Source organism: Mesoplodon bidens (assembly GCF_964165515.1).
Source record: "Mesoplodon bidens genome assembly, chromosome: 20".
Classification (NCBI taxonomy): domain Eukaryota; kingdom Metazoa; phylum Chordata; class Mammalia; order Artiodactyla; family Ziphiidae; genus Mesoplodon; species Mesoplodon bidens.
Window position 1 is genome coordinate 30,910,772 of NC_138181.1, and position 15,902 is coordinate 30,926,673.

The window sequence follows — 15,902 nt, forward strand, 5'->3', positions numbered from 1 at the left end:
CGCACAGAAGAGCCTCTCAGGCCTTCAGGACGCTGCCTGCTTTAGGAAAAGGAAGCCACTAAATCCTCCCTCCTTGGAGTCACAGGATCTTACAGCTGGGGGGACCGGAGTTCACACCGGTTCAGTGGTTCTGCACCTGCTTAGGGCTCCTGGGCACGTAAGAAACACCCAAGCCTGGCCCCACCCGAGGGCAGCGAAGTCAGGACCTTGGGAGGGGGCCTGGGCATCCTCCTCGGTGTGGAAAGAACAGACACACCTGCAGGTGATCTAATGCACCAGGGCCCAGAGCTCCGAGTCCTGATCACGGTCCAATCCGAGGCCCCGCTGGGTAGCTTTTTGATTTGAGGCAAATAACTAAACCTGGGCTCTCTTCTGTCCATTGGAAATGTACGACTCCCTATTTAGCAGATTAAACGGCCTAATTGAACGTGCCTGGCACAGAGTAGGTACTTCTTATTAGCACCTGGCACCCACTCTGCTGTATTTATGTGTATTTTTCGTTCCTATAGTCAGACACTGGGGTCCTGTTTTCCTAGCTCCTAAATAGTGGAACCAAGATCAGAACCCACTGTTCTGTTCTTTGGTCCCTGTGCCCTGGAGTCCCCCCAGCCTTCGTGAAGGGGCACCTATACCAGCCACTCGCCCTGGGCACGCTTGAGTCGTTGTTTCAGTCAGAGCTCTTCAGAGTCCTGGGGACCCTCCTGTTTCAAGGCAGAGGTTCCACAGAAGTTAGGTGCTGGGCCAGGAGCATAGAGACACAGTCGTGGCAAAATGGGAACTGTCGCCCAGAACGCGTGACATGCTCGTGGAAAGGACAGGGTGAGGTTTCGGGAGGAGCCTGCTTCTCAGCAGTTTCCAGTTTGTGCAGCTGACCCTTTGCATGGGGTTAAGTTCTGGATGGCGCGGCTTCCCTTCTGCCCAGCACTGAGACCCCCCCCCTCCCCTCCCAGTATTCGCCCCCGCCCCCATCAGCTTCACAGTGCGGGACCAGATGCTTCTGGATTCTGCTCTGAGAGGCTCAGTCAGGTGTGGCCACAAGAGGAAAGCAAAGCTCGTTATGCTCTCGGGCCCTAGAGGCAGGGCCACGCCGGGCACGTGGGGGATGGCCAGGGGGTCAGGGGGCGGAGGACAGGACGGAAGGCGGGGATTGAGGCCACGGCCTTTACTGGGGTTTCCAGGGAAAAAACAGGGCGGGGTGAGCACATAGCATTGGCTGCTTTTAGTGATTTTGCTGGGCTTCGGGTGACAGGGCTGCCCCGAGCCACTGGGCACCCGGCCGGGTGTTTCGGGCAGAGGAGTGTCCCCTCCCTGGGGGAGGGGCAGGCGGAGGAGGCCGGGCCTGGCCGGGCTGTCGGCATAGGTCACAGGCGGGCTCCTGGCTGGGCCCTTGGCTGGCGGGGGGCTTGTCTCTCCCCAGCCAGGCGGGACTTCAGATGTCAGAGCATCACAGTAGACAGAAATATACACAGACACACACACACACATAGATGTACACACACGTACTCCCCTAAGTGCGGAGCTTGCTGTCCAGTGTAGGTGAGGGTCCAAGGAGCTCCGGGTGGGGCGCTGGCTGGCAGTGTTGCCACCGCGGGCTCCGGAAGCACATCCTCCTCTAGGTGTGCTCTGTCTGGGGGACTTGGGGGGGCTGTCACTGCCACCACGGGGGCATCCCCTGGAGAGTCGGGACCGCGTCTGTTTCCTGCCCCTCCCGTCCTTCGTGTCACTTTCTCTCGTGCTGCCGTCCCACCAGCGAATGTTTTCTTGCTCTGTTTTTGTGTCACTGAATACACATAAGCATGAGGAGAAGAGTCGTTAACATCCGTTTTGTGACGGTGTCTTTGTGGTGCTGGAGCAGCCTTGCGTCCCGGCTCCTTTCAGCCAGCAGAGGGTCAAGGCTCTTTCCTTTGTCCAGGTGGAGGATGGGCGCATGAGGGTCCCGGGGCCGTGGCCCGGTGCAGCGTGTGGACCCCGGCCCAGCCTGTACGACGTCAGCAGCATGAGTCTCCTGAGCAGCGGGCCGGCGGGCAGCATCTTTGACCTGGACTGCACCTCCGGGCAGGTCCGCTGGGCGCTGGTGGCTGCCGGCTGCGCCTTCTACCTGGGCGTCTTCGTGGCCTGCCACCAGCTGTCTTCCTCCCTGAGCGCCACCTACCGCTCCCTCGGGGCCCGAGAGCAGGTCTTCTGGAACCTGGCGGCCACGCGCGCAGTCTTTGGCATCCAGGGCACCGCGGCGGGGCTACAGGCGCTGCTCCTGGACCCCGTGCTCCAGGCCGACAAAGTGCTCGGCCAGCAGAACTGGTGCTGGTTCCACATCGCCACAGCAACCGGATTCTTCCTCTTCGAGAACCTCGCGCTCCACACGTCCAATGTGCTGTTCCACACGTTCGACGGGTTCCTGGCCGTCCACCACCTCTTCGCCTTCCTCGGGTTTCTCGGCTCCGTGGTCAACCTCCGAGCGGGCCACTACCTGCCCATGGTCACGCTGCTGCTGGAGATGAGCACGCCCTTCACCTGCATCTCCTGGATGCTCCTAAAGGTAGGCGCCCCCCGGACGGCGTCTGTGCTCCGCAGCGGGAGGTGAGCGGCTGGTGTGGCACCTTCACCCACTTGATGCCCGTGTGGCTGGTCCCTTGTGGCCTGCATTGTCACAGCATCACCAGCTAGATTCGAGTATTACGGTCCGTAAGAAGCTCATTTTCGTTGAATTCCATTTTAATCATTGTAAACAACTCTTTTAGGCTTCCTGCCCCATTGCAAAAGAAGACTCGGTGGATCGTGTGTCTTACTCAGTAACTGGCAGTATTTGTAAGCCCTAGAAAACATGCTTTTTCTTTGTTTCAAATACTTTTTTTTTTGCGGTACGCGAGCCTCCCACTGCTGTGGCCTCTCCCGTTGCGGAGCACAGGCTCCGGACATGCAGGCTCAGTGGCCATGGCTCATGGGCCCAGCCGCTCCGCGGCATGTGGGATCTTCCCGGATCGGGGCACGAGCCCGTGTCCCCTGCATCGGCAGGCGGACTCTCAACCACTGCGCCACCAGGGAAACCCCTCAAATACTTTTTTTAAAAAAACAAAGTAATATATGTCTACATACATACCTTTTAAAATTTTTATTTCACATTATGTTATCTTACACCCAACATGAGATCTGCCCTCTTCACAAATCTTTAAGTGTCCAGCACGTTATCGTCAGCTGTAGGCACAGGTGCACAGCAGGCCTCTGGAGCTTATTCGTCTTGTATGATTGAAACTTCACTCCTGTTGGTCAGTAACTCGCCGCTTCCCCTCCCTCCAGCCCCTGGCAACTGCCATCCACACTTTGATTCTAGGAACTGGACTATTTCAGATGCCTCATATAAGTGGACTCATGCTGTATTTCTCTTCTGTTCCTGGTTTATTTCGCTGAGTGAATGTCCTCAAGGTCCAGCCATGTCATTGCACATTGAAGGGTTTCCTTCTTTTCTCAGGCTGAACAGTTTTCCATTACGTGTGTGATGCACATCTTCCTTGGGTGTTTCAGTCTTAGTTATTTTGAGTGAACGTAGAGGTTCTAATATCTCCTCCATGTTCTGATTTCAGTTCCTTTACTGGGTCATCAGGTAGTTCTGTTTTTAGAAAATAGATTGCCCCCACTGTTTTCCACAGCAGCTGCACCGTTTTGTATTCCCACCAGCAGTGCACAGAGGTCCAGTTTCTCCACATCCTCACCAAAGCTTGTTGTCTTTGTTTCTCTGATGACATCTCACTGGCTTTTGATTTGCATTTCCCTGATGACTGGTGACAGTGAGCATTTATTCATCTATCTGTTGGCCATTTGTATGTTGTCTTTGGAAAACTGTTCAAGCCCTTAGCCCATTTTTAACTCAGATTCTTTGTTATTTTTTACTGTTGAGTTGTAGTTCTTTATCTGTTCAAGATTAATCTCTTATTACACATATGGTTGGAAGATATTTTCTCCCACTTTGTAGATTGCCTTTTCACTCTGTTGATTGTTTCCTTTGCTGTGAAGAAGCTTTGTAGTTTGATGTTGTCCCAATTGTGTGTTTTTGTTTCTGTTGTATGTGTTCTGGGTATCATATTCATGAAATCATTGTCAAAATCAGTGCCATGAAACTTTTTCCCTATGTTTTCTTTTAGGAGTTTTGGGTCTTGCATTTCCGCCTTCAAGTTGATTTTTTGTGTAAGGTGTGAGATAAGGGTTCAGTTTCATTCTTTTGCATGTGAATGTCCAGTTTTCCCAGCAACACCCGATTGAAGGGACTGCCCCTTTCCTGCTGTGAGTTTTGGGCACCCTGTTGAAGATCAGTTGGCCGTATCTGTGTGGATGTTTTCTGGGCTCTCGATGCTGTTCCACTGGTCTTTGTGTTTGTCTGTATGGCAGTTCATGCAGTTTTGATTTCTGTAGCTTTGTAATATCATTTGAAATCAGGAAACCTGGTGCCTCCAGTTTTGTTCTTTTTCTCAAGATTGATTTGGCTATTGGGGTCTTTCGTGGTTTCATGTGAATTTTAGAAATTTTTTTTGTTAAAAATGCCACTGGGATTTTGGCAGGGGTTGCATTGAACCTGTAGACTGTAGATTACTTTGGTGACCTCCCTAGTGAGTTTTGTGTGTGTTTTTTTGGTTTTTTGTGGTTTTTTTTGGCTGCATTGGGTTTTCGTTGCTGCACGCGGACTTTCTCTAGTTGCAGCGAGTGGGGGCTACTCTTTGTTGTGGTGCACGGGCTTCTTATTGCGGTGGCTTCTCTTGTTGTGGAGCTCAGGCTCTAGGTATGTGGGCTCATTAGTTGTGGCTCGCAGGCTCTAGAGCGCAGGCTCAGTAGTTGTGGTACACAGGCTTAGTTGCTCCGTGGCATGTGGGATCTTTCCGGACCAGGGACCGAACCTGTGTCCCCTGCATTGGCAGGCGGATTCTTAACCGCTGCACCACCAGGGAAGTCCCCCTAGTGAGTTTTTTAGTTCAGTTATTGTATTCTTCAGCTCCTTGGTTTCTGTTTGCTACTTTTTTTTTTTACATTTCCATCTCTTCGTTGACGTTCCACTTGTTCCCACGTGTTCTCTTGACCTCGGCGAGCACCCTCATGACAGATGCCTTTAATTCTGTCGGGTACATCGTGTGACTGCTCTCCAGTAGGGTTTGGAGATTTGTCTCATTCCTCGGTTTGGAGCGTCTTTGCCTGATTCTTCATTTTCCGTAACTCTCTGTTGGTGTCTGTGCATTAGACGAAGCAGACGCCTCTCCCTGGCCTCATGACTGTCCTCACCCAGGAGAGACCCCACCAGTCAGCCTAGCCAGGGTCCTGGACGTTCTCCATCGACTTTCTCCCTCCCCAGGGAAGGGCAGGCAGCTGCGGCTTCTGTCTGCTTACACGTCCGATCCTGGGTGGGGCAAGGCTGTGTGTCCACCAGGCCAGGCCACCGCCTCCGCCCCCTCTGCCAGCAGGACTGTGTGCCAGCGGCCAGGGTCCCCCCCGAACAGCTGGGGGGCTGGACACGCAAACCAGCTCCTCCCTCTTCTGCGTGAAGGTGCAGGCAGAGGGTCTCTTCCTGACCCCAGGGTGCTGCCAGGATCCCTGCCTGCTTTGGCGGGTGTGTCCTGGGTGCAGGGCCCTTTCGATGGGCCCCTGATTCCTCACAACAGAGTTTGTCTGTGACCTGCTGCTCAGCCAGGCCTCCTCCTGGCACCCCTCACGCATCAGGCGCCTGGGCGGGGGTCTCTGGAAGCCCTTCCCCAGGTGGGGTGGGCCCGCTGGTCAGGAAGAAGACAGACCCCAGCTGTGGGGCGGCCACCAGAGGGAGGCACTTCGTTTGGGGTTTTTTTCTGTTTTCTCTAAAGTGTTCGGGTGCCGTTCGTTCAGGATGGAAAAGGGTGGTCCCAGAACCCCCTTCTTCCCGCTCGCCGTGTTCACCACGCGGCCCGTGACCCCACGGCAAAGCTGTCCCCTCGGCTAAGACAGCCCAGGGCCCGTGCCTACACAGCCATGGTCTTGGTCTAGTTCAGATACTACTGAACCTTGTGAGTAAACGCCGTGTAAAATGTTGAAATCCTTTTAAGCTTTTCATAAAGCTGCCAAGTTCTTGCTTAGTTGGGCATCAGGGTCCAGGAATCCTCACCATCCGGGTCTGATTTGATGAGATACAGACAGATGTCAGGACCAGGTGTCACTACTAATTTAATGTAGTTTGCACCCCAAACGGGCTCATGCTTCCATTTCCTCCTCCAATTTGATTCTGAAGTGTTGTTTAGAAATAATAATAAATGAATTATACACTCAAACATCTAAACATGATTCATCCACGGAGACACTAGTCCAGATGCAAACGACATGGTATAAAAAGCAGTCAATTTATGTGTAAATAAGTATACACCAGGAACACTACCTGCTGGGACCCCAGCTATACAAAGTAACCTTTGCACAGTTAAGTCTCACTTTGTTACTGACCCTGCTTTTCTCAAAGCATTTCGTGATGTTGAACCCAAAAATTTCAGTGTCTGAGTAGGACCAAAAATGCTCAGTTCTCAAGCTTGGAGTTTTCTAAACTTAATGTAATCACTGTATGAGTAGAAGTTCATGCTTCTGGTATGAGTATTAGGAATTGAGGATGACTGCTTTTAGTAAGTGGGGAAGATAATGGAGAGGAGTAAGTACATCTTGTGAACTTCGAAGGAAGCAGCAAGTGGGAAGAAGACGGCTTGCTGGCCGGTGCCCACGAGGTTGGAAGGGCGAGCAGTGCCCCGGCCCCCAGGCACATGTAGCTCACTCTGCAGTTTGTACGTTCACCCCGAGACACACTTAGCTCACCTTCCCACTCTACAGTTTGTACATTTAACGTCCTTCAGGCCAGAGCAAAGGCTCAATCTTTCCCACGTGAGGAATCTGTCATTGAGAACCTCAAACCTCAGGTGTTTTTGCGTTTGAGAAACATTGTTTCTTTGTCTGATTGTACAGTTCACGGAATTTTACTTGTATAAGTCATGATTCTAGCATAACGTGGAGAATGCCTACCCATGCAATGAGTATAAAACTATTTCTGTAAATCAGTGGGTTTTTTCCTAGTACTCTATGGTTTTCTTTTCCTTTGAAACATTGATATTTAGTCCATTTGGAAAGTATTTTTAAGTAAGATCCAACTGGATTTTCCCAGGAGGTGAGCAAGAATCCTAACGTAATTACATCATCCATCCTTTCCCTGGGGGTTCGAAATGCTGCCCAGTGCCAACTCTCCATGTATTTTATTCACGTCTGCATTTTGCATCGTTTATCTGTTATTTCTGAAGCATATTGTATCTCATTATTTGCTGAGGCACCTTCAGCCCTCCTTGCTTTTTGTGCGTTTATTCCACTGTATGAGTGGCGTTACTTAAAGTTGTTACAAGTTGATAAAAATACTGATGTATTCTCTTATTTGGACTAAATCTGTGGATGCATTCAAGGAGGGAAGATGTAACGTCTTCTGAGTGTTTTCCATCCAAGAACATCATAATAACGTGCCTCATTTCATCCAAGACTTCTTTTAAGTCCCTCTGCAGTGATGGTCTCGTTCCCAGAAGGAGGGGAAATGTATATAAAAAAAAATTGAAGAAGTGAGGTCCGTCATCTCCTTCGTTTACTTGCTTCCCTGCCTTGCAGACCTCTGGGTCGCCCAGAGGCAGATCATCCAGGCAGGAGGTTGGGTTCTTTTTGCAGGATCTTAGTCCCCTGACCAGGGATTGAACCCGTGCCCTCGGCAGTGAGAACGCAGAGTCCTAACCACGGGACCGCCAGGGAATTCCCCTTTCTTTCTCTTTTAAAATGTGGTCACTCCAGAGGTCAGTTGCTGTGTCCCCCTGCAGCTCCGCAGGTGGGGCCGCAGTGAGGCCGTGCCCGTTCCCAGCGTCACTGGGCTGCTGCCTGGTGAGGCGTCCCCGCCTTCTCGGCCCCTCCCCGCTACCCCCTTTCCTCCTGCAAGTGCCAGACGTGCCCCTACCCTTGGGGAGGCGGTGTCGCTGGGGGGGAACCTGCCCAGGAGGACGCTCCAGCCCGGGCAGAGCACAGCGGGGGGAGGCCGGTGTGCACAAGCTCATGGGTCTCAGGTGTGTGGGCTGTCCTGGTACCTGACTGTCCTGGTGCCGGGCTGTCCAGGTGCTGACGTCCCCGCCACAGTGTCCCACTTCTGTGCCCACAGTCTGCTGTATAGCATTTTCAAGTTCCCTGTTTGGTTTTAGCTACAGCTAGTTTTAATGTGAATTTAGAATAATTTTAAGGCAAGTCCATTTGGGCTTGTGTCCAAGGGCTACTGGGGTGAAAATACCGAAAAGCAAAGAAGTGAGGACACACATCTCATCCTGAACTTGTCTGCTCTGAGAGCGTTTGCCCCTGGGGCCCGGCGAGCCTGGTTGCACACGACCAGCGTGTCTTCCAGCTTCACTGGGTCAGCGTTGCGTAGTTGCTCAATATGTGCGCGGTCAAGGGAAGAAGCGCTGGAGGTGCGCTTGGAAGGTGTGAACTTGCCTTCCGGGGGCGCAGGCGAGCAGGAGGCGCCGCGCTGGGTGGGTCTGCGGGTGGGTCTGCGGGCGGCTGTGCGGGGCCAGGAGGGGGCGGGGACACCCCGGCGCCGTGAGCCCGAGTCCGGTGCGCCCTGACCCCACTCTGCCCGCAGGCCGGCTGTGCGGACTCGCTGCTCTGGAGGCTGAACCAGTGGCTGATGGTCCACCTGTTCCACTGCCGCATGGTCCTCACCTACCACATGTGGTGGGTGTGCCTGGGCCACTGGGACAGCCTGGCCCGCAGCCTCTTCCCGCCTCACTGGGCGCTCTTCCTGGTCGGGCTGGGCCTCCTCACGGTCCTCATCAACCCCTACTGGACCCGCAAGAAGACGCAGCAGCTGCTCAACCCCGTGGACTGGAACTTCGCGCCCGGCCGCCCCAACGGGCCGGCGCCGCCCAAGAAGACGAGGTAGCGGCCTCGGCCCCGACTGTCCCCACGGCGCCGACCCCAGGCCGCGTGAGTACTGACTTCCTCGTGGCGCCGAGTACCTGCACCTGAGCGCGCCTTGGGGACAGAGTCCCGCCGTGGGGATGTCACGGCCCGATGTGCTCATTCCCGCGAGCTTGGCCTGTCTGCGCCGTCGCCCCAAGGAGGGCCCGCGTGGACGGGTCGCACCAAAGTGTGTGTGCGTCTTACTCAACAGCCCCGTTATTTTTAGTTGGAGAGAACTGTCCCAAGAGAACATAATCCGGTCCCTTACCCTGTTGACATTCCCAGGGCTGAGATGTAAGCCGCGTCTCCGCAGCGCCATCTCGTGGCGAGCGCGGGGCATTGGCCTGGCTTGCGGCTGGGGGCGGCGGAGGGGTCTTCTCACCAGGGAAGCTCATCCGCGAAGAGTTTTGTTTCCGTTTTGTGTTTCTCTGTTGACACATTAAGGGAGATGTTAGTAATCAGATTTGTCTAGATTTTAGAGCTGTTTTTAACTAAGTTTCCAACAGGTGCCCCGCCAGACCCTAACCCCCTGGTTGGTGTCTCTCTGTAGGTTTTGCCAGACCCTAACCCCCTGGTTGGTGTGTCTCTGTAGGTTTCAAGTCGGGGCAGTGGTCACTCTCCCTGCGAGCTGTGGGTGGACCTGGCCCCTTGGAGTGCCCGGCTGCAGGGCCCCCTCCTCACCTCCCGGTGACGAGTCTGGGCACCACTTTCACAATGTGGGGCCCGGGTGGAATCTACACTCAGACCCACAATTTTATTGACGAATATGTACTGACATCTTATTCTTGCCATGAGTGGGCAATTAAAATGAAAAGCTCGGGCATCCCTGGTGGCGCGGTCGTTGAGGGTCCGCCTGCCGATGCAGGGGACGCGGGTTCGTGCCCCGGTCTGGGAAGATCCCACATGCCGCGGAGCGGCTGGGCCCGTGAGCCATGGCCGCTGGGCCTGCGCGTCTGGAGCCTGTGCTCCGCAGCCGGAGAGGCCACAACAGTGAGAGGCCCACATACCGCAAAAAAAAAAAAAAAAAAAAAAAAAAAAGAAAAGCTCGTATTTACTGAAAGTGCCCTTGAACTGTTTTTGAAAAACACATTTACTGGTCGTGAGAATCATGTGTTTCTTGTGCTTGGTCGGGTGTGTGCTGATTTCTGGTACTGTGAATTGACTGTACATAGGTCAGGAGATGCGATACCTGCTTGTATCATTTTGAGAAGTGTTTCAATCCTAGAAACATCCAGCAAACTGTGTCCCTGCTGAGACTCCTCTCTCCCTCGCTGAAGACCCTGGGCACCCGCCGCCCGCTCTCCCGTCCACAAGGTGGGGTGGGGAGCCAAGCTGGCTGTGTTTCCAGCTGGTCAGAACTTTAATAAAGTAACCGATGTTTACAGAACCCGAAAGCATGTCCGTTCTTCTCTCTCAACACTGTTCACATTGCTGTGGAGGTTTTCTATCTCGGTGATACAACTGTGATGATAAATCTTCACGTGCTCAAGGTTTGAACTCAGTTTAAGATATAAAATATTTAATTTTTACATGACCCTCACTGGGAATTTGACTTTCCCCGGGTTCAGTCTCTACATCCTTCATCTCAGTGAAGGTGCTTTTGCCTCCATCCCGACCCGACTTCCCGTGAGGACCACAAAGGCAGGGGCGTTTGGCCAGAAAGGGCCCTTTGAGGCTTGTGATCCAGCATCCAGGCACCTTCGCTGCCCAGACAGGTGCTGCCTTCTGGGCTATGGGTGCTTTGCGGGCTCCGTCCAGCCCGTGCACGGACGAGGCCACAGAGAGAGATGTCGGGGAGCGTGCAGGGGGGCGTCGGCCCCTGGCCCTCCTCAGACCCCATCTCTCCGATCGCTGCGACTCCGCCAGCTGTCCCTGCTGCGGACTGCTGGGCTTTCCCAGGCGCCGTGCTGGCCACCGAGGGCTCCTTGGTTCCTGGCACGAACAGCTCTGGGAAGTAGGCGCTGTCGATCCCATTTAGAGCTGGGGCTACGAGGTGTTGCAGGCGGTCAGCGGCCACGCTCTGACTTTAAAGCCGAGGCCCGTAGACTGCGTCTACGAGCACAGAAAGCAAGCGGCAGGCCCCGGCTGACCCTGGCCACTAGACCCAGCTGCATCCACGTACGCAGAGCACTGGAGTGGCCGTGTCTGTCTGTCCAGGTACCGCAGCCCCGCGGGACAGACGCCCGGCCGCTGGTGAGCGAGGCCGCGGCGGCGTCAGCGGGCAGGTACGGGGGTCCACCGGGAAGGGCCGCTTAGGAAGTTAGGAGGTGGGAGCGGCAGCCCGGCTCTGGCACCTGGAAGGCCGGGGCCACGGGCGACTCTCCCGGGGCAGAGCTGGGGTCTCCGGGTTGGGCGAGAGGCTGGGCGCCCTGGGGGGCCAGCCAGCCTTGTCTGCAGCACCCGTGTCTGCGTCAGGGCCGGTCAGGTGATGGGGTGATGGTCTGGAATGGCTGTCACGTACTTCAGTGTTGAAAGCAGCAAAGCCGGGGACCTGTCTCCTCTCCCTCCTGCACCGGCCCTGTGCACACAGCCAGGCTCCCCCAGGCTGGGGGTGCGGACGGGGGCTGGGGCGGGGCAGCTGCCCTGGGGATTGGAGCAGTGGGGGGGCGGCTCCAGCAGGCGCCCTCAGGCTCCTCCCTCCTCAGGGCCTGGGCTCCCCCTCATCTGGCCCTTCGGGACGCGGAGTTCCCCGCGTGGCCGTGGCCCGCTGGAGCCCCGCGCTGGGGGCAGCGGCCATGGGAGGAGGGGACTGGATGCCAGGTGAGCCGGTGCCCCTGAAGGTCAGACTCGTTTCTAGTTGTAAGAGTGGGGTTGACCCCCAAAATAAACCCCAATGAGGGATGCCCACCCCTTCATGGATGCAGGTGGATGCTTTCAGTTTACCTGTATCTTTACTAAACTTCTGCTCTAATGGGAGAGTTTATTAATTCAACGTTTCTCTTTTTAAATAAATCTTCCCCTTTTTCAGTACTTAGACTATACGGTGTACACATTGTCTTGCCAGGTCATGTTTAGTGAAGTGAAAATCTCAGAAATCTGTTTTCTTCCTCTGATGGCTGGGAATGCAGGGTGCTCTGGAGCGGACCCCGCCCATCCGGGGCCTGCAGCTCTCCCTGCAGCCCGGCCGAGCCCAGCTACGCAGAGCAAGGAAGCTGCACCGTGAGACCCCGTCCCACACGATGGGAAGGGCCGTGGGAGCCGCTTCTAACTTTCTGCCCCGGGGGGCCCACGGTGAGGACTCACTCCTCTCTCACTGTGTGTGTTTCCCTCTTACTGTCGTGCGGTTTCAGTGTCAGGTGCCGGCCTGTGGAGGCCTGCGTGTTCTGCTCTGTGCGTCTGTGTACCCTCCCCCCGCCGCCCCAATTCACATGCTGGCATCCTGACCCCCAGGGCGATGGTGTCTGGAGGTGGCGCAGGGGGCAGGTGACTAGGTCGTGAGGGTGTGGTCCCGTGATGGGATCAGTGCCCTGACAGGGTGCGAACGGAGAGCGTGTCCCCCGCCTTCCCCCTCCCAGGTGAGGCTGCATTGAATCTGCCTCCACCGTGACCTTGTGCTCCCAGCCTGCAGGTCTGCGGTGACCTGCCGAAGCAGCCAGGGCTGAGTCACTGGGTCCCCGTGACCTCAGCCTTTTCTCCCTGCGGCCCCCAATCCCCCAAGTCTAAAGTTTCCCAAAATTAACCCAGCGTTAAAATCCTCAGTTATTAAAGAAAGGTGTTGAAGGTCAAGTCTTCTAATCTGGAAGTGCCCTGTTGACATTCTAAGTAGAAAACTTCTACTTTGTAAACTTCATAATATTTACTTGTTGTATTTCAAACAAAACCACAGTTGGAAGGGGGCACATTTCAGCCAGTTTCTTTGGTTTGTATTGAGATCACCCTCAGCTCTTTTCCAAGAAATATGGAGTCTATTTGGTCCACCCCAGAGATTTTATTTCTGCACAAGACACACCAAGAGCCCAGAACGTTGGAACCTTCACGGATTTTGTGCAGAAAGCCAAGCTTCAGAAAGTTCAAGGCCAGCCACGCCAGGACTCTCATTTTTCCATCTTCCGGTAATTGCTTGTCTCAAAATGAAACATGTATTCACTTAAAAAAAAAAAAAAAAAGCTCAGAAAAACACCGCTTTCACTGAAAATGATGGTTTACACTTTAATTTGGAGCCAGTTACCCAATCGTGGGTTAACCTTTGTCAGTTCGTCCTTTGCCAGCTGGGTTTTCAGCCCCCTCGCCCCTCAGCGCCCCCAGGTATGAGGTGGGCCTGGGAGGGCGGGAGGGGTCCTGGGGGTGCATGTCTTCTGCCAAGGAGGGTAAGCCTGGAGCAGGAAGCCATCACCCCTTCCTGGTCCTTTCTGCCTAACACTCAGTTCTGACGCCCACAGGTTCCCCCGCCCTTGTCACGGGGACAGGCCTGAGGCCTGGGAAGCAGGCGTCCCCAGGGGCATCTCTGCGCTGCCGCACGGCCCAGCCGCCTGCATTGCCCGTCAGGTGAGAAGGACCTTCTGCCCTGGGGTCTCCATCCCCACAGGAGGACCAGCTACGGAATGCTAACCTTGGACATTTTCATCCCACCGTGCTCGTGTCCTTCATGTGGGTTCAGATGAGCAGGCTGTGACGGTGAGCCCTCAAGAGAGGCCGTTTCCAGTCCGAAGCCTCTGACCTTTTTCAAAATCATCTTTGTTGACGGAGGGGAGACGGCGGCGGCACAGGACTCGGCACCCTTCTCAGAAGCAAGGCCCCCCGAAGTGTGCTCTTTGTTCTGTTTTATGTTTATCTTCAACCTTTTATTTTGAACTAATTTCAAACTTAGAAAAAGGTTGGGAAAATAGTAAATACAAACAAACAAAACCCCCCACACCCCTTAACCCAGGTTTACCGATTCTTACCACGTTGCCCTGTGTTTCGCTGTCTCCCGGCTTCCCCGCGTCCCATCACCCCTCGATACTGCGTGTGTGAGCCTGAGAGGGAGGACGTCCTCCTAAGTAACCTCAGTTGGTGTCAGCCAGAGAAACGGCAGAGTCTGCACTTTGGTCTGACGTGCAGCCAGGTTCTTAGCTGGATGGCCGCCCCGTCCATCCTCCCTGTCCTCGTTCTCCTGGCCTGGACGCAGCCTGGGATCCCTGCGGCCTTCGGGTGTCGCGTCCCTCAGCCTCTCTTAGTCTTCAACAACCTGGGGATTTCGGAGGAATAGCAGCCAACTGTGCGGTAGAAGCCCCCTGAGGGTGGGCGGGTCGGGAGCTCCGTCAGGATTGGACTCAGGGACACATTTTGGCTGGAGAACCAGGTAAGCATTGCTGTCCTTCTTGGGCCTCAGACCCCGAGGCGTTTGTGTGTGAAACTCGGTGGCCGTGTCGCGGTGTTGTCTGGTTCTCACTGGACAGCGGTCATCGTCCCTCTTGTCTTAATGAGGAACGTGTGGGGAGGCGGTGACACCGAAGGTCCCGTGTCTGCACGGAGCCGCCTCCTGCCCCAGGTTTACCGTCCGCTCCCGACCCCCCTCCTCCTGCGATGCTCGCGGACTGTCCACTTCCCGAGTCCACCGTTCCTCCCACGTTGTTTAGCCACGTTCTGTCGTAAATAGAATCTTCCCATTTTTAATGTATTACCAATACGGGTTCATGGGTTCCTTATTCCGCAGCTTCATTCTGTGCCCAGTAGGTTGTAGGTTACGTGTAACTCCCTGTTGTCCTTATACGTTGTCCCTGCTTCGCTGAGTGGGGGGGGGGGGTTTCAAGCTGCCCCGAGTGTCCTTTTTTACACCCGTCATTGTTTTTTTTTTTTTAATTTAAATTTATTTATTTATTTATTTTTGGCTACACTGGGTCTTCATTGCTGCTTGCGGGCTTTCTCTAGTTGCAGCAAGCAGGGGCCACTCTTCGTTGCGGTGCGCGGGCTTCCCATTGCGGTGGCTTCTCTTGTTGCAGAGCACGGGCTCTAGGCACGTGGGCCTCAGTAGTTGTGGCACGTGGGCTCAGTAGTTGTGGCACACGGGCTCAGTAGTTGTGGCACGCGGGCTCTAGAGCCCAGGCTCAGCAGCTGTGGCGCACGGGCCCAGCCACTCTGCAGCATGTGGGATCTTCCTGGACCAGGGCTCGAACCCACGTCCCCTGCATTGGCAGGCGGGCTCTCAATCACTGCGCCACCAGGGAAGCCCCCCTCATTGCTTTTGATTACCTCCCTGTTTTCTCTGCGACAGGATGCCCTTGCGCTGTGTTGTCCCTGTGCTGGATTCACCCATTTCTCCGAGGACCTGGTTCTTTCGTGAGGAATGGTGTCTGGAAATCGGGATGTAAGTGTGTCACGTGCTCATCGCTAGCAGGTCGTCACAGCCTCTAGGCCCTTCCCCGTCACCCGCCCTGTCCTGTCCTGCTCTGCAGGGACTCTGGCTACAGTATCAGTGAGGTCACACATGGGTCACACGTCCGTATGTGCACACAGGTGCAGAACTGCCACCCGTGGACAGAACCCAATAACCGAGAAGAGTCTGCAGGATTTTTTTCTTTATTCCGAGGGTATATAGTCACAGTGCTCTGTGTTCAGTTACTTAACCTCCTCCTTCCCCACCTTGCCTTCAGGTGATCATGGTATTAGACAGTCCTGTGCACTTGTTTCTTTTTGCGTTCAGTGTTAGGGTTTTCTCCAATTCTTGTTAATCTGATTGTATTTTTTGCACATGTAGAATATTATCCAGAAGTCAAAACTGTTTAAAACACTGTGTTTAGAGAAATGTCACTGCCTTCGCTGTTCCCTCCGTCCTGTTCTCCTCACTCCTTGTGACAGATTTCATTCATGTTAACAGCTCTCTTGAACTATAATTCACATACCATCCAATTCATCCATTTATGAAGTGTACAGTGTGGGGAAAACAGTCAATAATTATGTAGCATCCTTGTGTGGTGACAGACGGTAACGGGACTTATCCTGGTGATCCGTTTGTAATGTATAGA

The 15,902-nt window shown here is 54.4% G+C and overlaps 1 protein-coding gene across 8 annotated transcripts in view; it reads left to right on the forward strand.

Annotated features, from left to right (window-relative positions):
• The window catches only part of CLN8 (CLN8 transmembrane ER and ERGIC protein), a gene marked incomplete at its 3' end in the record, with an annotated part of 25,310 nt that extends 16,372 nt beyond the window's left edge, over positions 1 to 8,938 (forward strand). For all 8 annotated transcript variants that reach the window (XM_081221196.1, XM_081221192.1, XM_081221193.1 and 5 more), the window contains 2 exons: positions 1,913 to 2,536; positions 8,639 to 8,938. In XM_081221196.1, the coding sequence (XP_081077322.1) occupies positions 1,928 to 2,536; positions 8,639 to 8,938 (909 nt within the window). In that variant the 5' untranslated portion in view covers positions 1,913 to 1,927. The remainder of the gene's footprint in view (positions 1 to 1,912; positions 2,537 to 8,638) is intronic.
• Positions 8,939 to 15,902: the final 6,964 nt, after the last annotated feature.